The 21,465-nt window shown below is 46.5% G+C and overlaps 2 protein-coding genes across 7 annotated transcripts in view; one reads left to right on the forward strand and one right to left on the reverse strand.

Moving 5' to 3' along the window:
- Window positions 1–14,145, forward strand: part of SMAGP (small cell adhesion glycoprotein) — a 29,436-nt gene extending 15,291 nt beyond the window's left edge. For 4 of the 5 annotated variants that reach the window (XM_003810789.5, XM_003810790.5, XM_008963165.5 and 1 more), the window contains exons 3-4: window positions 12,654–12,734; window positions 13,372–14,145. In XM_003810789.5, coding sequence (XP_003810837.1) covers window positions 12,654–12,734; window positions 13,372–13,550 — 260 coding nt within the window. In that variant the 3' untranslated portion in view covers window positions 13,551–14,145. Of the gene's footprint in view, window positions 1–12,653 lie in introns of all 5 variants that reach the window. The other variant, XM_063593060.1, reaches the window with a different exon arrangement.
- A 1,553-nt stretch (window positions 14,146–15,698) lies between these two features.
- On the reverse strand, window positions 15,699–20,749 carry DAZAP2 (DAZ associated protein 2). Of its 2 annotated transcripts, none has more exons than XM_003810791.5 (4): window positions 20,541–20,749; window positions 19,005–19,123; window positions 18,350–18,595; window positions 15,699–17,152 (listed from the first exon to the last, which is right to left on the reverse strand). In XM_003810791.5, the coding sequence occupies exons 1-4, from the start codon at window positions 20,551–20,553 to the stop codon at window positions 17,024–17,026; spliced, it is 507 nt and encodes a 168-aa protein (XP_003810839.1). In that variant the 5' UTR covers window positions 20,554–20,749; the 3' UTR covers window positions 15,699–17,023. The 2 variants fall into 2 exon arrangements, with proteins under 2 accessions (XP_003810839.1, XP_008961414.1); XM_008963166.4 differs by having other exon boundaries at window positions 18,427–18,595; window positions 20,541–20,745.
- Between the last annotated feature and the right edge of the window lie 716 nt (window positions 20,750–21,465).

The raw sequence follows: 21,465 nt of genomic DNA on the forward strand, positions 1-21,465 counted from the left end.
CATTTCTTCAGTCATTTGAAATGTGTCTGTGTTTATCAGTTTACTAGTTGCCCCTCTAGCTTTGAAGCCTTTAACAAATTTGTCAGGGCTGGGCGCAGTGGCTCACACCTGTAATCCCAGCACTTTGTGTTGTTCAGGCAGGAGGATCACTTGAGCCCAGGAGTTCAAAACTAGCCTAGGCAACACAGTAAGACTCCATCTGTACAAAAAATTTTAAAATTGTCGAATCTTCCCTGGGTCTGCAGGATCTGCATTTACCCCAAGGGCATTCAGCTCAGCCTTTGTAGAAGGCACCAATAAAGCATAAGACCAAAAATATATATGTATATATCTTGCAAAGAATTTGAAGTTCAATATATATTTTTTGAGACAGGGTCTTACTCTGTCAGCCAGGCTGGCATGCAGTGGCGCAAACATGGCTCACCGCAGCCTCAACTTCTCAGACTGAAGTGATCCTCTAGAATCCTCCTCAGGGTTCAACTATCAGCTTTTTTTTTTTTTTTTTTTTTTGGTAGAGACAGGGTCTCCCTATGTTGCCCAGGCTGGCTTTGAACTCCTGGGCTCAAGCAGTCCTCCTGCCTCAGCCTCCCAAATTGTTGGGATTACAGGCATGAGCCACTGCACCCAGCCTTGGACTTTCTTATACTTGCTTTATGATTTAATATTTTTATTTCAAATTACATAAAGGCCTTATTTTGGCCCTTGCATGATTTGACATAACTATCAATTCAAAAAGGACTAAGGTTAAACCACAGTGAAAGAGTCTCTGTCTAGACTGGCATCACTTCATCCCTTAACAACCCATTACTGCCTCACTTAGGCCTTATAGCCAGGCTGTATTTCTCTACCTTGTCCACAAGGATATTATAAATAATCTTTTCTTTTCTTTCTTTTTTTTTTTTGAGATGGAGTCTCACTCTTGTTGCCCAGGCTGGAGTGCAATGGCACGATCTCGGATCACTGCAACCTGTGCCTCCCAGGTTCAAGTGATTCTCCTGCCTCAGCCTCCCAAGTAGCTGGGATTATAGGTGCCCACCACCATGCCCAGCTAATTTTTATTTTTAGTAGAGATGGGGTTTCACCATGTTGGCCAGGCTGGTCTTGAACTCCCAACCTCCATCACCTTAGGTGATCCACCTGCCCTCAGCCTCCCAAAATGCTGGGATTACAGGCATGCACCACTGTGCCCGGCCTATAAATAATGTTGTTGTATGTTTTCTGATGCTATTTACTCTTGCAGCACCTTCAGTTCTCCTTAAGTCCCTCCTACCTTCACTCTCAACTGATTATCTTACATCCTATTTTGTAATTATTAATTAATTTATTTTTTGAGAGACAGGGTCTGTTACCTAGGCTGGAGTGCTATGGCACAATCATAGCTCACTGCAGCCTTGAACTCCTGGGCTCAAGGAATCCTCCCACCTCAGCCTTCCAAATTGCTGGACTTACAGGTGTGTGCCACCATGCCTGGCTATTGCTTTTATTTTTATTTTTATTTTTTTTGTAGAGATGGAGGTCTCACTATGTTGCTCTCAGCCTGATCTCAAACTCCTGACCTCAAGCGATCCTCCCACATTGGCCTCTCAAAGTGCTGGAATTATAGGTGCAAACCACTGGGCCCAGTTAAGATCTTACTTTAGAATGGGTAGACTGGGCACAGTGGCTCACACCTGTAATCCCAGCACTTTGAGAGGCCAAGACAGGCAGATCACCTGAGGTCAGGAGTTCGAGACCAGCCTGGGCAACAGGGTGAAACCCCATCTCTACTAAAAATGCAAAAATTAGCCAAGTGTAGTGGTGGGTACCTGTAATCCCAGGTACTCGGGAGACTAAGGCAAGAGAATCATTATAACCTGGGAGGAGGAGGTTACAGTGACCCAAGGTGGCACCACTGCACTCCAGCCTGGGTGACAGAGCAAGACTGTCTCAAAAAAAAAAAAAAATGTATACAAAGGTCTCACTATGTTGCCCAGGCTTGTCTTGAACTCCTGGCCCTGGCCCCAAACAATTCTCCCCACTCGGCCTCTCAAAGTGCTGGGATTATAGGCACAAGCCACTGGGCCCAGTTAAGATCCTATTTTCTTGAGCAAATTAAAGTTATCCGAAGAGAACTGCCAAAGGCTCGCACCGTCACCATCAACCTGCCACCTGCATTTGTGCCCATATACTTTGCTTTTCCTCCTATTCCAATGGCACTGTCTCTGCTGCTGTCTGCAGCCAGCCCCCCAGCCCCTCTGTGCTCTAGATCTCATCCCTTCAAGGACTCTTGTGCATCATCAATTGTGCCTCTCATCTGGGTCATTCTCATCTGTATGCAAACATGCTGGCATTTCTCCCATCAGAAAAACAAACAAATTTGAACTCCCTTTCCCCTCCAGTCACAGCCTTTCTCTACTCACCTTTACAGAGAAATTTTGTGTAAGCATTTATTTATATTCTGCCTTCAGTTCCTCTCCTTCCATTTCTTCCTTGAACCCACCCTAAATTACGGGTTTGTATCCAGCACTTCACCAAAACTTCTCTTGTAAAGGTCGTTTATGATCTCTGCGTGGCAAAAGCTGTTTGGCTGCTACTCCCCAGTCTCCTTGGGCTCAGTCTTGGGTTCTCTTTATCTGCACTTACTCCTGGGTGATCTCACCCAGTCTATGGTCTTAAATATCTAATGACTTTTCAACCTCCAGTACCATATATAAAAATATATATATATATCTTTTTTTGGGCGGGAGGGAGGTTTTGTTTGTTTGTGTTTTTTTTGTTTGTTTGTTTGTTTTGAGACGGAGTTTCGCTCTCATTGCCCAGGCTGGAGTGCAATGGCGCGATCTCAGCTCACCGTAACCTCCGCCTCCCGGGTTCAAGCGATTCTCCTGCCTCAGCCTCCCGAGTAGCTGGGATTACAGGCATGCGCCACCACCCCGGCTAATTTTGTATTTTTAGTAGAGACGGGGTTTCTCCATGTTGGTCAGGCTGGTCTTGAACTGCCAACCTCAGGTGATCCGCCTGCCTCTGCCTCCCAAATTGCTGGGATTACTGGCGTGAGCCACCGCGCCCGGCTTGTTTGTGCTTTTTTAAATAGAGCTGAGGTCTCACTATGTTGCCCAGGCTGCTCTTGAACTCCTGAGGTCAAGTGATCCTCTGGCCTCAGCCTCCCAAAGTGCCAAGATTACAGGCGTGAGCCACCGCACCTGGCCTCCAAATTCTAATCTTCATATCTGAATTTTGATATCTAGTAAGCAATCATGTTTCTTCCAAATTTGTTCCCCCTGCAGGCTTACCCCTCTCACATAACTCCATGCCTTCATCCTTGACTCCACCCCACATCCAATCCTGTCCGTCTTTGCTTCAGATTATATTCAGAATCTCACCACTTTCTCACTGAGCTGCTGCAAAAGCAATCAATGCTGTCGTGGAAATTAGAAAAAGGGGTTGGGCACGGTAGCTCACACCTGTAATGCCAGCACTTTGGGAGGCCAAGGTGGGCAGATCACTTGAGGTTAGGAGTTCAAGACCAGCCTGGCCAACATGGTGAAACCCCGTCTCTACTAAAAATACAAAATTAGCCAGGCATGGTGGTGCATGCCTGTAATCCCAGCTACTTGGGAGTCTGAGGCAGGAAAATTGTGTGAACCCGGGAGGCGGAGGCTGCAATAAGCTGAGATCACACCACTGTATTCCAGCCTGGACAACAGAGCAAGACCCTGTCTCAAAAAAAAGAAAGAAAAAGAAAAAGGCACACCTTTTGGCAGATGCAACTGTGCACTTGTGCAGGGTACACCCTGCTTCTGCACGTGTGCCACCTTCCCACAGCCTATTGTCCACACTGTAGTCGGAGGGATCCTTTCAAATCAATCCCTGTTTCAATCATGTATTGCTGCTGGAAGGTCTGCTAGACTAGAAGGGCCAAAATGGTCTCCCTCACATGTCTGGCAGTCAGCTGAGCCTGGGGTGCTTGGTTTTCCTCCATATGGCCTCTCATCCTCTAGCAGGCAGGATTGGGGTTCCTCTCAACATGGTGGTCTCAGGGTTTCACAAGTGTGGTCTTTGGAAATCAGGCCCCACCCCAGATCTCCTGAATCAGAATCTGCATTTTAACGAGATCTGTAGGAGATTGTTATGCACAAGAAAGTTCGAGAAGCATTGCTTTAAAACACAAACCTAGGCCAGGCACAGTGGCACATGCCTGTAATCCCAACACTTTGGGAGGCCAAGGAGGGAGAACCATTTGAGCCCAGGAGTTTTGAGACGAGCCTGGGCAACATAGCAAGACCCCGTCTCTCCAAAAAATAACAAAATTAGCCAGGCGTGTTGGTGCACGCTTGTATTCCCAGCTATTCCAGAGGCTGAGGCAGGAGGATCACTTGAGCCTGGGAGGTGGAGGCTGCAGTGAGCCATGATCATACCATGGCACTCCAGCCTGGAGGACAGACTGAGGCCCTGTCTCAAAAATAAGTAAGTGAATAAATAATAAAAAAAATCTGATCAGTCTCTGCCCAAAAACCTGTAAAAGCTTCCCACCTCACTCACTGAAAAAGCCCTTACCTTGGCCTACAAGGCCTGTGTTGTACGGGCCTCCTTGACTTTCTCTGCTCCTCCTCTCCCTGTTACTCCCACTCAGGGGCCTCCATACTGTGCATTTAACAGGCCAAGCATGTCTGGCCCCAGGGTGTTTTTCAGTGCTGTGGACAGCCCTCCCGTGAACTTGCTGTCCCCTCTGCCTGGAATGTTCCTCAATCAGCTCTTTGCATGACTGCCTCCCTTACCTTCTTCAGGTCTTCACTCAAGTCACCTCATCAGTAAAGCTTCCCCTGACAACCTTCTCTAAAACCACAACTCCAACCACATCCCAGCTTTCCATCCTCTTTTCTGCTTATTTTTCTACATAGCGCTAATTAACGTCTAATATAGCATATCTTTTACTTATTTAATTTATTTATTTATTTTTACTTTTTTTTTTAGATGGAGTCTCTCTCTGTCACCCAGGTTGGAGTGCAGTGGTGCAATCTCGGCTCACTGCAGCCTCCGCCTCCTGGGTTCAAGTGATTCTCCTGCCTCAGCCTCCTGAGTAGCTGGGACTACAGGCATACGCCACCACACCCAGCTAATTTTTGTATTTTTAGTAGAGACGGGGTTTCGCCATGTTGGTCAGGCTGGTGCCAAACTCCTGACCTCATGATCCACCCGCCTCGGCCTCCCAAAGTGCTGGGATTACAGGCATGAGCCACCGCGCCCGGCCTTATTTTATTTATTGTCTGTCTTCCCCCTCTAAAAATGTAAATTATATAAACAGAGGGTTTTTTAATTGTGGTAAAATTATACATAACATAAAATTGACCATTTTAACCATTTTCAAGTGTACAGTCCAGCAGTATTAAGTACATTCATGTTGTTATACCTTCACCAACACCACTATGCATCTCCAGAACTTTTTCATCCTCCCAAACTAAAACTCTATACTCATTAAACATTAACTCCCCATTTTCCCTTTCTCCAGCCCCTTACAATCTCCTGTAGTACTTTCTGTCTTATGAATTTGATTGCTCTAAGCACATCATATAAGTGGAATCATACAATGTTTGTCCTCTTTTTTTTGTTTGAGACAGAGTCTCGCTCTTTCGCCTGGGCTGGAGTGCAGTGGCATGATCTTGGCTCACTGCAACCTCTACCTCCCGGGTTCAAGTGATTCTCCTGCCTTGGCCTCCCAAGTAGCTGGGATTACAGGCACCTGCCACCACGTCCGGCTAATTTTTGTATTTTTAGTAGAGACAGGGTTTTACCACGTTGGCCAGGCTGGAATGTTTGTCCTTTTGTGCCTGGCTTATTTCACTTAGTGTCATGTCCTCAAGGTTCATCCATGTTGTAGTATATGTCTGAATTCCTTCCTTTTTTTTTGTTTTTGTTTTTTTTTTAGAATTTCCTTCCTCTTTAAGGGTATGTATATACCACATTTTGTTTATCCATTTATCTACTGTTGGACATTTGGGTTTTTTCACCTTTTATTTAGCTATTGCATAATGCTCCTATGAACATGATATACAAGTATCAGTTGAAGTCCATTCATTTCTTTTGGGTATATACCTAGAAGTGGGATTGCGGGATCATACCCACCCAGCAATGAGATTGCTGGGTAATTCTGTTTAATCCTGGCAGGAACTTTAAAGGTAAGGGTTTTTGCCTGTGTTGTTCACTGATAGAAGCCCAGAGCCTGGCACAGAGTACACACTCAGTAAATTCTTGTTGAACTAACTGTTTAATTTCCCTGTCTAGGAACCTGGAATCTCAGTCTAAGAAGGCTGTGCAGCTTATCTGACCCAGCTTGCTCTCAGTAGTCCCATTCTGACTTCTAATGCTTGCTGTTTCGAGTTCAAAGCCCCCCAAACAGGCCGTAATAGTGTGTTCTAGAACTTTGCTGGGGAGTCACATCAAGCTCACCATTGCTTTATGGACTCCACCTTCCTTCCATGGCCCCTTCAGGTTCCCGACCCCTTTCTCTTTCTCAGAAGCTCCTATGTCACCAACAGAAATCCCATTTACAAGTTCTTGCAGTGCCTTTGGCTGTCATATCTGGTCCCTTTTAGATTAGTCTGGTGCTTGCTGGGTTTCTTTGCTTCTCTTGAGCTCACTTCCCCCATGTCCCCAAAGGCTCCACTGCTCCTTAGTGCAAAAAAATGATTCTCTTTGATAGGAAACAGAGGTGAAAAGGCCTGAGGGAATTCTGCTTTCTCTGTTACCTCCAACCTGACCCCTCAGGCCCAAACAAGCCTAGCTTTTTCTTTGTTCTTGTTGCAAATATAATGCTTTTTAAATTGTCCTTCGGGGGGCGATGTGGCTCACGCCTGTAATCCCAACACTTTGGGAGGCTGAGGAGGGCAGATCACCTGAGGTCAGGAGTCTGAGACCAGCCTGGCCAACATGGCAAAACTGTCTCTACTAAAAAATACAAAAATTAGCCGGGTGTGGTGGCACATGCCTGTAATTCCAGCTACTTGGGAGGCTGAGGCAGGAGAATTGCTTGAACCCAGGGGGCGGAGGTTGCAGTGAGCCGAGGTGAAGCCACTGCACTCCAGCCTGGGTGACACAGTGAGACTTGGCCTCAAAAATAATAATAATAGGCCGGGCACAGTGGCTCATACCTGTAATCCCAGCACTTTGGGAGGCCGAGGCGGACAGATCACGAGGTCAGGAGATCAAGACCATCCTGGCTAATATGGTGAAACCCCGTCTCTACTAAAAAATACAAAAAATTAGCCGGGCGTGGTGACATGCGCCTGTAGTCCCAGCTACTCGGGAGGCTGAGGCAGGAGAATCGCTAGAACCTGGGAGACAGAGGTTGCAGTGAGCCAACATCGCGCCACTGCACTCCAGCCTGGGTGACAGAGCGAGACTCTGTCTGGAAAAAAAAAAAAAAAAAAAAAATCTGATGTAGAGTCTGCCTTCTTGTCATCGTTTAAATATTGAGGTAAATTTCTTTGCACCTTTCTTCATCTGCACTTTCTGCTTCACCAGATGGCTTCATATAAGTGGAAACTGACCAATAGCTGCATCGCAGCAAGGCATTCTGTAGAATTTTTTTCTTAAGGTCTTCCTGTGTGGCTAAAATATTCTCTAGTTGTGAGAAAGTTTGCTTCTGATCATGTTAAACATTAAAGCTAAAGAGGGTGGGGAGTCCTCTGAACCTCTTTTGGTTCTAGGGGCTGCTCAATTTAAAAAAATTAAAGAATAGATAACTGAAAAGAAACTAAAAATAAAGAAGTCACATATAAACCAACATGACTTCTGCATTACACTGACATCATTCCCTTAAGTTACCTATCACCAGTGAGCCAGTTCATGTTAAAGAAGCACTTTGTAGCACAACTGTCTGTATTTAATTGTGATCATCTGGTTTCCTCCCACCTTTATCCTTTTTTTTTTTTTTTTTTTTTTCTGAAACAGGGTCTCACTCTGTCACCCAGACTAGAGTACAGTGGCACAATCACAGCTCACTGCAGCCTGGACCTCCTGGGCTCCAGTGATCCTCTCACCTCAAGTTTACCGAGTAGCTGGGACTACAGGTGTGTGCCACCATGTCTGGCTAACTTTTTTTTTTTTTTTTTTTTTTTTGTAGAGATGGGAGTCTGGCTATGTTGCCCAGGCTGGTCTCCAACTCCTGGGCTCAAGCGATCCACCTGCCTTGGCCTCCCAAGGTGCTGGGATTATAGGCGTGAGCCACTGCACCCAGCCTCCTCCATATATTATTTGTTTAAAAAAAATAGAGATGGTGTCTTGCTATATTGTCCAGATTAGTCTCAAACTCCTGGCCTCAAGCAATCCTCCTGCCTCCGCCTCCCAAAGTGTTGGGATTACAGGCGTGAGCTACCACACTAAACCTAATGTACAAAGTAAGTTACTGTTGATGATTGAACACAAATTACTCATCTTCAAGCTTCTGATATACATTAATCTTCTCAATGCTTTGTACATCCTAAATTCTCAAAATGTTTAAAGAAAGCAAAACTAGGAACAACTGTATAGAACTCTAGATCCATGGTAGGAAGATGGATTGCAGCCCTGGGCGATTTGGGGAGGAAAGTGCATGGTGAAATGTGTGAAGTCATGACCAGGTAGATAAACTTCAGGGCTTCCCTTTGATGGGAGTCACAGTGTTGTATAAACTAATCTCAGAAGTTACATGCCATCATTTTTGCCATCATCTGTTAAAAGCAAGTCACCAGGTTCAACCCATATACCAGAGGAGAGGCATGCTCAAAGATGTCAATACCAGGAGGCAGAAATCATTGTGAGCCATCTTAGAAGCTGTATACCACACTCCCATTTCACAAATCAAGAAACTGAGGTACTGCCAGGCGTGGTGGCACACGCTTATAATCCCAGCATTTTGGGAGGCCAAGGCAGGAAGATTGCTTGAGGTCAGGAGGTTGAGGCCACAGTGAGCCAAGACTGCACCATTGCACTCCAGCCTGAGCAACATAGTGAGATCCTTGTCTCAAAAAAAAAAAAAAAAACACAACAACAACCAGGTTCAGAGAGGTTTAGTAACTTCCTCAAGGTCACCTAGTAATATGCTTAGGCAGGGTTCAAACCCAGAGCAACTCTCCCTTTAATTAATTTATTTTTTTGAGACAGGGTCTCATTACTCTGTTGCCCAACAATTCAGTAATGCAGTGCTGGCTCATTGCAGGCTTAACCCCCTGGGCTCAAGCAATCTTCCCACTTCAGCCTCATGAGTATCTGGGACTACAGGCGCATATTACCACACCTGGCTAATTTTTACATTTTTTTTTTTTTTTTTTTTTTTGTAGACAGAGTCTTACTGTGTTGCCCAGGCTGGTCTCAAACTCCTGGCCTCAAGCGATCTTCCCACCTTGGTCTCCCAAAGTGCTGGGATTACAGGCATGAGCCACCATGCCTGGCCCTTTTAATCACTAAGCATATTAACAAAGTCACCTTAAATAATATTTAAGTAGTAGCTACTATATGATGCTTACATGTTCTCTCATTTAATCTTCACAATAGAACTGCAGTGTTGGTTAATATAGTTCCTGTGGGTAACAGATGAGAATGGATGAATGAATCCATATGTATAGGCCAGGCACAGTGGCTCACACCTGTAATCCCAGCACTTTGGGAGGCCGAGGCAGGTGGATCACTCGAGGCCAGGAGTTCGAGACCAGCCTGGCCAACATGGTGAAACCCTGTCTCTACTGAAAATACAAAAATTAACTGGGCATGGTGGCACACACCTGTAATCCCAGCTACTCAGGAGGCTGAGGCAGAAGAATCGCTTGAGCCAGGAGGTGGAAGTTGCAGTGAGCCGAGATTGCGCCACTGCACTCCAGCCTGGGCAATGGAGCAAGACTCCATCTTAAAAAAAAAATGTATAACTGTTCTAGACAAACTCTAAAACCATTTTTCCTCAGCTCTCACAACAGTTGACACAGAAGACTTCTGTGACCCCAAAATATTTGAGAATTTCTCTGCACCAGCAAGCAAGCAAGCAGTTCCACAGCAGACACCAAGAGGGTGTCTTCCAATTCAATTCCGACACTATCTACCTAGAGATAGTGTCAGATACCACAGGCCAAGGTCTGGGTCCCCAAGGCTGCAGCTCCCTTCAGACACTAGTCACAAGTCCAGGCCTCCAAAACTTGTGACCAACCAGCTTCAAGTTGGAGTTCCCACCCCTGCCAACCCCTGCTTTGGAGTTCAATTAATTTGCTGGAGTAGCTCACAGAACTCAGGGAAACAATGTGTTTACTGGTTTATTATAAGGGATATTGCAAAGGATACAAATGAGGACATGTGTAGGGTGAGGTGTGGGGAGGGGGGCGGAGCTTCCACGCCCTCCCTGGTGCGTCACCCTCCGGGAACTTCTGCATGTTCAGCTAGTTGTTTTGGGGGTTTTGTTTTTGTTTTTGTTTTTGGATGGGGTCTCATTCTATACCCCAGGTTGGAGTTCAGTGGCGCGATCTCAGCTCACTGCGACCTCCACCTCCTGGGCTCAAGCGATTCTCATTCCTCAGCCTCCCAAGTAGCTGGGATTACAGGTGCACACCACCATACCTGGCTAATTTTTTTTTGTTTTTTGTTTTTTCTGGTATTTTTGGTAGAGACAGGATTTCGCCATGTTTCCCAGGCTGGTCTCAAATTACTGGGCTCAGGAAATCACCCACCCTGGCCTCCCAAAGGGCTGGGATTACAGGCATGAGCCACCATGTCCAGCCATGTTCAGCTATGCGGAAGCTTTCTGAGGCCAGTCCTCTTGGGTTTTTAATGGAAGCTTCATGATGTCAGCATTCCCTTCCCAAATTCTCCCTCTGGAGTGAGGATCTTATGACCCACTATCGGAAAGGCAGAGGAAGATTAGAGTCCTGCCTTGGGGCAGGTGAAGGGAAGGGCAGGAGAAGGCTGGAGAGATGCTGTTTCCTGAGGCCCGCTCCTGCGGTGTGACACACCCACAACATAACACAAGGCTAACGGGCTGTGGGAATTAGGAGCCAGGAACTGGATGAAAACCTAGAGAGAGAGAGAGAGAGAGAGAGAGTGTGTGTGTGTGTGTGTGTGTGTGTGTGTGTGTGTGTGTGTGTGTGTGTAAAACACCACAGTAACCATTCGCCCAAGGCCACAGAGTGGTTGAGGGTACTACCATTCCTAGACAAAGAGTGGGGACCAGTGGAGAAAGGTTTGGCCTGGCCTCGGGAGGGGAAGCGCTCTGGACAGCCTCCCTCTGCTTTCTGTATTGCGAGATGAGGATGGTTCATCAGGCTCCCCTGGGCCCGCGTGGAAAGACCCTTCAACACTCTTGGCCCCTCTTAGCATAGGCCCACCAGACCACCACTGATACCCTCATTTCACTTGCTGTGGATGGAAACCTGAACATGTCAGGCACTGGACGGGAGTCATGCTCACACCGCGCTCCGGCCACGCTCGCCTTTGAGTCCCCTGGTCTCAGAGCTTTGACCCAGGCTCTTCTCTCTGCCTAGAATGTGCCCCATCCCTGTTACCCGGTAAACTCTTACCCCTGCTTCAGCTCCCAGGTCAGATATTCCTCCCTTGGGGGGTCGCTACCGGCTGGAAGACTAGATCAGGCCCCTCGGCTGCACACTTTCCTAAGTGCACTTAAGCAGCTCGTCACCGTGCAAGCTGTGGGGTGCAGTGGAGGGTGAGCCCCAGGAAGCTGGCCCGTGTCTGTTTTGCTCGACCTTTCATCTAGCACAGGGCCTAGCAAAGAGGAGGCAGTGGGTGAGTGTTGCTGTTTATGGGATGCCAGTCAGGTCGGGGTGCCTCCTGTGGGTGTTGCCAGGATCAGCCAGCTGGTTTTCCCCAGGAGACCTCTATCCTGCAGTAACCTCTACATTAAAATGCTAATAGGAAAGAATGGAAGGGCTTCCTGACTTCCTGTGTAAACACTTAAAAGGGACTTCTGGAGACCGCTCATTTTGTCATGTTCTGTCCCTGGGTAATGACTTTAGGGTGGGACTTTCACGCTCTGAAGGATAAATAAACCCGTAGCAGGAAGGGGTGCAGGATCTATTTTAGGGTAGAGGAGAGGCCTGTTTCAGAACCTTTCAAATTGCAGGGCCTATCCTGGAAGTGTAGAAAAGGGTTTTTAATAGGAGAGGAGCACTATTTCATTATGTTAAAATAATGTTTACAAAGAATTTGTAAGAATGCTGCAAGAAAATGCACATGCTATATAATGTAAATATATACACATACATCTCATTTGATCTCACTTATGTAAAAATATGCATTCCTAATAATGGCTTATCCTACTGAGTGACTTATTAAATGTCACAGCAACGTTTTAAAGTAGGTACTCTTACCTCCATTTTGCAGATAGAGGTTAGGTAATTTTCCCAAGGTCACACAGCTAGTAAAGGACAGAGTTCATATTTGAAACCCAGTCCATCAGGCTCTATAGCCCCTACTCTTAATCACTATATTATGCAGGGAGAAATCCATCAACATATTGTCTTTGGGTGGCGGTTTATTTTCTTCTTTATTCTCCAGGATTTTCTATTTGGATTTACTATAGGAGTTAAATGATAAACTTTTGATAGGGAAGAAGGTGGGGTGGTGAAATTTGAAGGTCAAACATATGCTTTCAAACAAAAGAATTCACCCCATTTCCTTTTCCACTTTTCTACATTTTCCAGAAGAACTGATGACCACCCCAATTTTACGGCCCACTGAGGCCCTGTCCCCAGAAGATGGAGCCAGCACAGCACTCATTGCAGGTAATAGACTCTGAGCCAACTCCAAGGGACCTTCTGGATCAAGGGCATCTCTCTCCAGAGGGAGCCTGACCAAATCCATTAATGGGCTCACTCTGGCATGTAAGTTATATTACACACACACATACACACACACACACACACACACACACACAGCTATAAAAGACTCAGAGGCTTCTGTCAGAGGCACTACCAGTAAATGACAGGTTGGGAGGTGGCCGCAAATAGATATGCATATGGACGTTACACTTGAGTACGTGGGTAGGGATGAGGATATATGTGGTTGGTTGAGTGGGTGAGGAAGAGGGGGAGGATCAGATAAACCACTTCCTGTTAGGATAAGCCATTTCCTGTTCCCTCCTTCCCGTTTCTATAAGAATCAGGAACTGGTTTGGGAGGGAGTTCAGTTTTGTCAGAAATCAAAAGCATGTGTCCTTAGCTTAAGCACCAGGAGACTCCAGCTATTATGTGCCATGGAAATTGGGGTTGGTGGGGGAACATGGGTTTGGATGGAAGTGGACACTAGTTAATGAAAACAAGAGGATCTTTATGAAAACAGTGACTAAATCAGATGACTCCAGAAACTACTGAGACATCCTCAATCCTGAAACATCTCTACATTTTCCCTCTCCTTTCCAAGTTGTTATCACCGTTGTCTTCCTCACCCTGCTCTCGGTCGTGATCTTGATCTTCTTTTACCTGTACAAGAACAAAGGCAGCTACGTCACCTATGAACCTACAGAAGGTGAGCCCAGTGCCATCGTCCAGATGGAGAGTGACTTGGCCAAGGGCAGCGAGAAAGAGGAATATTTCATCTAATGACTCCCAGGCCCCAAGGAGCTTATTCCTGGCTCCATCGCTAACACGTTGACTGCTTATTACGGGAAAGTTTTCTCTGAAGCCAGGGAGAAGCATTGATTGATGTGGGCAAATCCAAGCTCCAGCCAGGTCGCAGTCCCAAATGCCGACATCACTGACTCCAGGGACCAGGGACATGGAGAAAGCTGTTTATGGTATCTTTAACCAGGCCCTCTTACTAGAGCTGGTGTTTGTGACTGGCCAACAAGATGTGGCTATGCCAGGGGACATCTGAGTATGTGCCCAGTCATCTTTTTTCACAGGTTGAAGGGAGAGAAAAGATTTTGAGTTAGGGTCATTGGCTGCTCTACTCTGTCCCCTACCTGGTCACCTAGTGATAGCCCCAGTGGAGATACTGTTCATACAAGGTCTTCCCAGAGGCTGGATACCACAGTAAAAGGCCAGGCCAGGAGGGGTAGGAGACTATGGAGATCTTACCTCCTGATAAATGTGCTACATCCCCTAATCTGAGCCCTTCCTTTCCGTGTTCCCCAACAACCTCATGCTTACATGATTTTTATCCAAATTAAAAATTTTCATTGCTACAGAAATCAGATTCTCATGTGCAAGAAGTAACTACATTTTGACTTATTTTTGCTTAAACATTTTTGACATTTTCTTTTCCCTATTTAGCGCCTTTACATATGTTCTCTTCCAAGCAATAAGAACCCTAGGAAAGTTCTAGAAGTTTGCAGAACTATCTCAGGGATTTGAGACAAAGACGGTGCAGGAAAGCTTGTTCCAGGGGAACATCATTAGAAACATACCCTGGGAGGGCCGGGTTCGGTGGCTCACGCCTGTGATCCCAGCACTTTGGGAGGCCGAGGCAGGCGGATCACAAGGTTAGGAGATCGAGACCATCCTGGCTAACACGGTGAAACCCCGTCTCTACTAAAAATATATTTAAAAAATAGCTGGGCGTGGTGGCGGGCGCCCATAGTCCCAGCTGCTCGGGAGGCTGAGGCAGGAGAATGGCTTGAACCTGGGAGGCGGAGCTTGCAGTGAGCTGAGATTGCACCACTGCACTCCAGCCTGGGCAACAGAGTGAGACTCCGTCTCAAAAAAAAAAAAAAAAGTACCCCGGGAGATGAGTTGGTTCAAGCCTCCATCCTGGCAAGGGCCAGAATTTCCCAGAATCCCTTCTACATATATACAGAAGGAACCAGGAAAAATCAACCTACCACCTTTCCCAGTGTATCCTCAGAATCAAGCCAAGAAGCTTCTTGGATTTTAGTCTCAAGATAAGTTGTGTTTAAAAGGCACATTTTGGTATAAATTATTAGCTCATCAGATATTGTTCACTTTGGAATTAAGCTAGATCTCCTTTGAAGTCTTAATGTATTGCCTCTGTTGTCCAAGCTCAAACCCAACCAAGTTAAGATCAAGAGCTGAGGAATCTGGCTGGGTGCAGTGACTCACTGCCTGTTATCCCAATACTTTGGGAGGCCGAGGCAGGCAGATCACTTGAGGTCAGGAGTTTGAGACCAGCCTGGCCAACGCAGTGAAGCCGTCTCTACTAAAAATACAGAAATGAACCAGGTGTTGTAGCAGGTGCCTGTAATCCCAGCTACTCAGGAGGCTGAGACAGGAGAATCACTTGAACCTGGGAGGTGGAGGTTGCAGTGAGCAGACACTGCCACTGCACTCCAGCCTGGGTGACAGAGGGAGACCCTGTCTCAAAAAATAAATAAAAGAGCTGAGGAATCTATCTTGGCAACCTAGATTCTATGAGTTTTCAGTATTTCTCCACATAGAACATTGGAGAAACTAAAGGTCATCCTCAACGTATACAAATTGCTATACCAGAACCTTTTCTTCAAGCCAAACTTTACAGCAAGTTAGGAGAATCAATAGTTCCCTCATTTCTAAGTTTAGGTCCTAAATTCCAAAATTTGTAAGAGGTTGGAGTAAAATGATGAAAAGTTGAACATCTGGAATGGAATTCATGAAATGATCAAGTCTTAGGCTTGTACTCCTGCCTTTATTTCAAAGCGTCATCAAAGGAAACAGAGCAGCAGCAGCACCTAGCTGAATTCTAGATGGGATATAAATAAAATATATATAGAAGAAATCTAAAAACAAGCTAAGTAAAGAATCCTTGCAGTGAGGTGTAATGCAACTTCATCACTTTATTCAAATCTTCAAAATAGTCTTTATTCTACATTTTTAGTATAAAAATTCCACAAGTTAAGTGCACCACAGTGTAGAGAGAGACATACAACGCTGAACTTCCATAACAGTCAATGGTACAGTCAAACATCACATGTACAGAACACACAATTTAGATGAACTGAAATTATAAGATAAAATAAAATAAAATCCAATTTCAGAAAACAAAAATCAAAACATTAAGGATCCCTGAAATATTCTTAAACCCTAATGAGATTTCACTGGACTCAAGTCATTTTGTAGTGAGACATTCACAATATGACCCTATTAACCCAGTCTAGGAATTCTGGGGAGCCGAATGAGTGGCCGCATCAGACACTCTGACAAAAAATGGTAACCAATTTTTGATCTGAAAACTCCTCTTAATTTAGCTCTAAACACATCAATCAAGCTTTTGAAATGCATCCTCCTCGCCCCTCATATTTTAAACCAACTGTTGTTCACAGTACAGTTTGCACGACATCTTTGTTCAAACATAGCTCAGTTTTTCTGGCACCAAAGCAAATTTGGGTTAGGTTTGTGTATGCAGAGACAACCTATGAGGAGGGCCCATAAGGCACCCTCCACTTTTGCCTGAGGAGATACGAAAGCAGAAGTAATGGGATCTGTACTTGGGGCACAGAGAGGGTTTCAGAGGATCCTTGTGAAAACACTAGTTAAAAGATGACGAGTGGGGAGAAGTGCGAGGAAAGAAGGAAATTAGTCTGACTGGCTTTCTGTCCTGCACCATTGATTCAATGGAGACTGGCGGGAGGAAATGGAAGACTAGGGTTGGAGATGGGATGGGTGGGGCAAGGGATGGAAAGGAAAAGGCAGACAACTAATGCGTTCCATTTATAACAAGTAATATAAATCAAAGACTTAAAGGAGATTAAAGACCAATCAGAATAATTTGGCAACTTTAATTCTTAGGAAGATCAAAGTTCCCTCCAAACCTAATTTGATGTTTTATTACTAAAAGCAAAGACCAGTATGGTACAGTATTACTCCAGAGAAATTAAAGGAAAATCCTTAGGGCGGCTTCACCCACATTCATTTTATGAATGGATACCTCCCCTACCTCAAAATGCTTTAGGGAGGTACTGCTACCATTACATGGTTCCTTATTAAATTTGAAAAGTGCCTGAAAGTTTGGGCACCAGAAAGACACCCCAACAACATGTGTCTAAACTGCAACTTCAGGTTAATATGACTAAAGCAGTTACATTGTGAGAAGTGCTGAAGGTATGTGATGTCTTTCCCGGCACAAAGGTGGCCTTGGTTCCTCACCAGATGGTGTAGCCACCATCTGAACCACCCATGAAGAAGTTCCCCTTCCGCTGAGTTACGAGGACGTTGGCTCCCTGCATGACTGCAAGCTGAGCAGCATTGGGAGGGCATCCAGGAGGTGGAGGCTGAAAGGAAATGACATGATAGAATGGGCACAGGGCAGCTAATATAAGCGAAGGGGACATAGGGGAAGCAGAGGCCTGTTAGGATGAGGCAATGTGCTAACCAGCTGCATTTTAAGGAGCTAGTTCCGCCACCAATTTGAGTTCTAAAGTAGGTCTATACTTTATGTGAACCCAAAGATACAAACAGGAAAGGGAGCCTACCACTCATTCAAAGGGTTCCAGCTCTAAGATGAAGCCTATGGCTACCTTCTGAACATGAACAGGCCAGACCAACAGTCATTTTGAGGGTAGAGAACCACTGTCCTACTCACATTCCCAAAACAGGGACAGGGTGTCAGTCCATGTATGAATCCCACATGGTCCCTACATAGTTTTTAATTTTTAATTTTTTTGAGACAGAGTCTTGCTCTAGTCGCCCTGGCTGGAGTGCAGTGGTGGGATCTCAGCTCACTGCAACCTCCACCTCCCAGGTTCAAGTGATTCTCCTGTCTTAGCCTCCCAAGTAGCTGGGATTACAGACGCCTGCCACCATGCCCGGCTAATTTTTGTATTTATAGTAGAGTCGGGGTTTCACCATGTTGGCCAGCCTGGTCTCAAACTCCTGACCTCAGGTGAGCCACCGTGCTTGGCCCTTACACAGTTTTTGAATGAACTACTGGAAAACTGAAGGCTCGCTAATGACACATTCACTTCATCTCTAGCATGTAGTTACTGAGCAGTCATTTGAGCTCTAAATCCCATGCACTGGGGAATTAAGTAGGAAAAAATGATAACTAAAATTGTTAGTATCTTTCTAAAAGCTACTTACTAGGGATTATACATTCTACTTTTTTAATTATCAGGGTTCCTAGTGCAACACCATGCTGATGGCAAATATTAAGTAAATGGGAAATGCTTATGGAATGAATAAGGAGCATTACTAGACCAGTTCAGTGTACCACAATGAACTGGAAAAGCAGCAAGCAGGACTCGATAGACATGAAAACAAAAGAATCTGGTTAACTCAGCCCCCAGTGAGATGCTACTCACTTGCCACAGTTCTGCCCCCTCAAACACTTTCTGCCTGAGTATTGGATGTCAGTAGTTGTACCAACACTGGCAACTATCATCCAGAAATGGTAAGAGAATGAATATGAAGTCATTTCAGAAAGTTAAAATACACAAGGGCTGAGTTTTTTCTGATGAGGTCATACTCACAGGAATGTTGCCAGCAGTAGCCCCAGCTCCAAATCTGGCACCTGCATCATACCCTCCTTCCACCAGCACTGTGGAGCCAGGTGGATAGATGGGACCGACTGGATAATAAGCCATGGGGATTGTGGAACCTAAAGGCCCAACAGCCACAGACTGGGCCATGGGAAGATACAGAGAGGCTCCAGGAAATGCGGCTGACATGGTGGGGACTGTGGCAGCCCCTGGGTGCACAAAGCTCGGACGATAGAGCTAGAAGAGGCAGAAGAGAAGGCAAAATGTTACTTTATGACATTCCTATTTGAGATCTCTTTAATGAGCTAATTCTTAATTCTCCTTGTGCAGGTTATACTTTTTGTAAGATTATACAAGTTGCCTTTCCACTGGCCTTCAATATTCTCCTGGATCACTTTCTGCTATAGCTAATGTTGGGCTCACAGGACGCAAATTCATCTTCTGCACCTCAGCCTGTGCCAAATAACACAAAATCATCAAATAATGCACTTTCAACTCCGACAAAAATTGCCAAATTATATAGTGTTTTAGATTATTCATGTTAACATTTGTGAAGAGTAAATATGTGAAGTCAGATTTAGCTAAGGACTAAAGGACCACCCTAAGAGTATTCCCAGCTAGTTCAAATCTGGCAAACTGGAAGCACCTCTGAGTAGGCAGGTGGAGCATCGGTATAGGGTGGAGCCTGAGGAAGATGCAAGGTCTGAGGGTATACTGGATTCCCAGGAGGCTGCACAGGGTAGGTTGGCTGTGTTGGATATTGACCTGAAAGACAAGAAAAAAATGAAGGTTGCCTACTACACAGAGCTACCAAAATGAGGCAGGTCATATCGGGTAGCTAACTTAGTGGGAGCAAGCAGAAGGGGATTTGCAAATAGTCTGCCCCAGAGGGCCTGATTCCTGGAACTAAGAAAATATGCATTGTCTTTGCACCCTTAAAATGGAAGGTGCTGGATTCTGACGAGACAAGAAAGGCACTGCTCACTGCTCCTACTAACATACCGAAGTAAGGGGTTAAGTCTACCTGGGCCCAAGTTCCCTCCGGAATGCAGGACAGGTCTGGGGTTCTGGCCTGCTGCTGTTCTGGCTTATCAAGGGTGCCTCTGCTCTAGGTAGTCTCCACAGCCTGTCTACAACCAGCCCAGACTTCGTGGGTAACAGCAGTTCTGATTTTCCTTACAGATTACTATTCAAGGTCGACTTCCAAACAAAGGGTGTGAATGATGGAAGTGAACCGTGAGACTGGGAAAAGGGTGCAGGGGTGAGGAGGAATATCCTCACTGGAAAAGCGGGGGATCAGGTTTGGTTTTTTGTTTGTTCCGAGACGGAGTCTCGCTCTTTTGCCCAGGCTGGAGTGCAGTGGCGCGATCTCGGCTCACTGCAACCTCCGTCTCCTGGGTTCAAGCAATTCTCCTACCCCAGCCTCCCGAGTAGCTGGGATTACAGGCGCCCGCCACCACGCCCAGCTAATTTTTGCATTTTTTAATAGAGACGGGGTTTCACCACGTTGGCCAGGCTGGTCTCGAACTCTTGACCTCAGGTGATCCGCCCGCCTCGGCCTCCCAAACTGCTGGGATTACAGGCGTGAGCAACCTCGCTCGGCTTTTTTTTTTTTTTTTCTATTCCTTTTTTTACCCCCTCAACCTATTCCTGCGTTATGGGAATCATGTTCCGACAGACACACTGGTACAACCACAGAAAAGGGGAGAAGTCCTGATCCCGTCAGCGAAGGGCGAGGGGGTGCGAAGGGAAGGAGAAGAGACCTCACAGGCCCCGGCCCACGAACCAACTCCAGCAATTCAGTAGTTAAGTTCGGCCCCGCCGGGGGTTCCGTTGCGCGGCGCCCCGCCTCCGCCGGCTCTCCATTGGCCTACGCGAATGCCTGCGCTAGCGCTCTATTTGCTCCTGCGGATGCCCATCATGTCAAGGCCCCCCCACCACCCGAGCCCGCAGCTCCAAACTGCGCCACAGAGTTTACGGAGGAAAGGGCCTGGAGGCAGCAAGCTGCCGTAATTTGGGTATGACGAAGGCGTCAGGCGCAGCGCCCTGGACTGCAGCCGGCCAGGGAGCATGGCGCAGCCCACCCCAAACCTTGCGTTTGGTGACCCTGGGCTCCGAATCCGCTCGCTCTGGGCCAGCAGTACCCCCCCCCCCGACGGCCTCTGCCACCCTCGGTCCTTGCCTTTGCTGTTCATGGTGGTTGCGGGTCCGGTTTGTCTCGGCGTCGCGGACGGTTATTTTTTTCGTCCTCTTCCTGTTCGGAGCTACTTCCGTGTCACATGATGGTCCGTCCGCCTAGCGTCACCCGACGCCCGAGTGGCGCTGCCGCCGGAAACTCCGCCCCTGCGCCGGGCTTCCAGTCGGCCGCGGGAGGGTCCGCGCGGTCCCGCCCACTCGCCTTGGCCCCACCCCCTGCTCGTTTCTGTCCTCCACCCCCCTACCGGTGTCCCTCAGCTGGAGAAAAACCAAACGCAGGTATTGTCTGGAAACAGGATGTTTTCTCTGTTGGACGCTCGGATGCAGAACGATGCAAGCATTCCCCGGAACCTTTTTCCACCTACACGCGTTCACTCAAGGTCACCTCACCTTGGCAACCTTCCACGAGGGGCTTAGATTTCTGCAAATTTGTCGCACTGCCTGAAATCGGCTCCCCACACCTTAGTTTATCATGCGTCCCTCCCCACCAAGCCCAACTTAAGCTTCAGCTCTGTTAAAATTTATTTTGCCACTCCAGCTCACATGTATCCTTTCCTGAATGAGACCTGCACTGGAATCTTCGCTGCCCTGTCTTCCCCAGGACAGTCGTTGCCTTTCTCACGTACAGGAAGGGGTTATGTTTTCCGTGCTGTACGCAACACCTGGCACTGAAACTGACATAACTGCACTACCCATGGAGTGTTTGTGGCCCTTTCCTTTTTTTAGCACCTGTTGTAGGTGACCTGTATGGTACCTCTATTTTTCTCTATGTATGGCTTCTCTTTCTAACCTAATTATCCTTAAGGGCAAAGATGGCATCCTTTAGGGCAGCGATTAAGTGTTTTCTTTTCTTTTTCTTTTTCTTTTTTTTTTTTTGAGACGGAGTCTTGCTCGCTTGCCCAGGCTAGAGT

This window comes from Pan paniscus, chromosome 10 (genome assembly GCF_029289425.2).
Source record: "Pan paniscus chromosome 10, NHGRI_mPanPan1-v2.0_pri, whole genome shotgun sequence".
Classification (NCBI taxonomy): domain Eukaryota; kingdom Metazoa; phylum Chordata; class Mammalia; order Primates; family Hominidae; genus Pan; species Pan paniscus.

Excerpts from the sequence above, each read along its gene's own strand:
- DAZAP2 (XM_008963166.4), bottom strand. Across the intron at positions 18,596-19,004 it reads CTCCACCTGCCTACTCAGAG|CTCTATCGTCCGAGCTTTGT; the intron begins GTGCTTCCAGTT and ends TGCCTCTTCTAG. Across the intron at positions 17,153-18,426 it reads CGGTCCCATCTATCCACCTG|CCTCCACCTCCTGGATGCCC; the intron begins GCTCCACAGTGC and ends ATTTCCTTTCAG.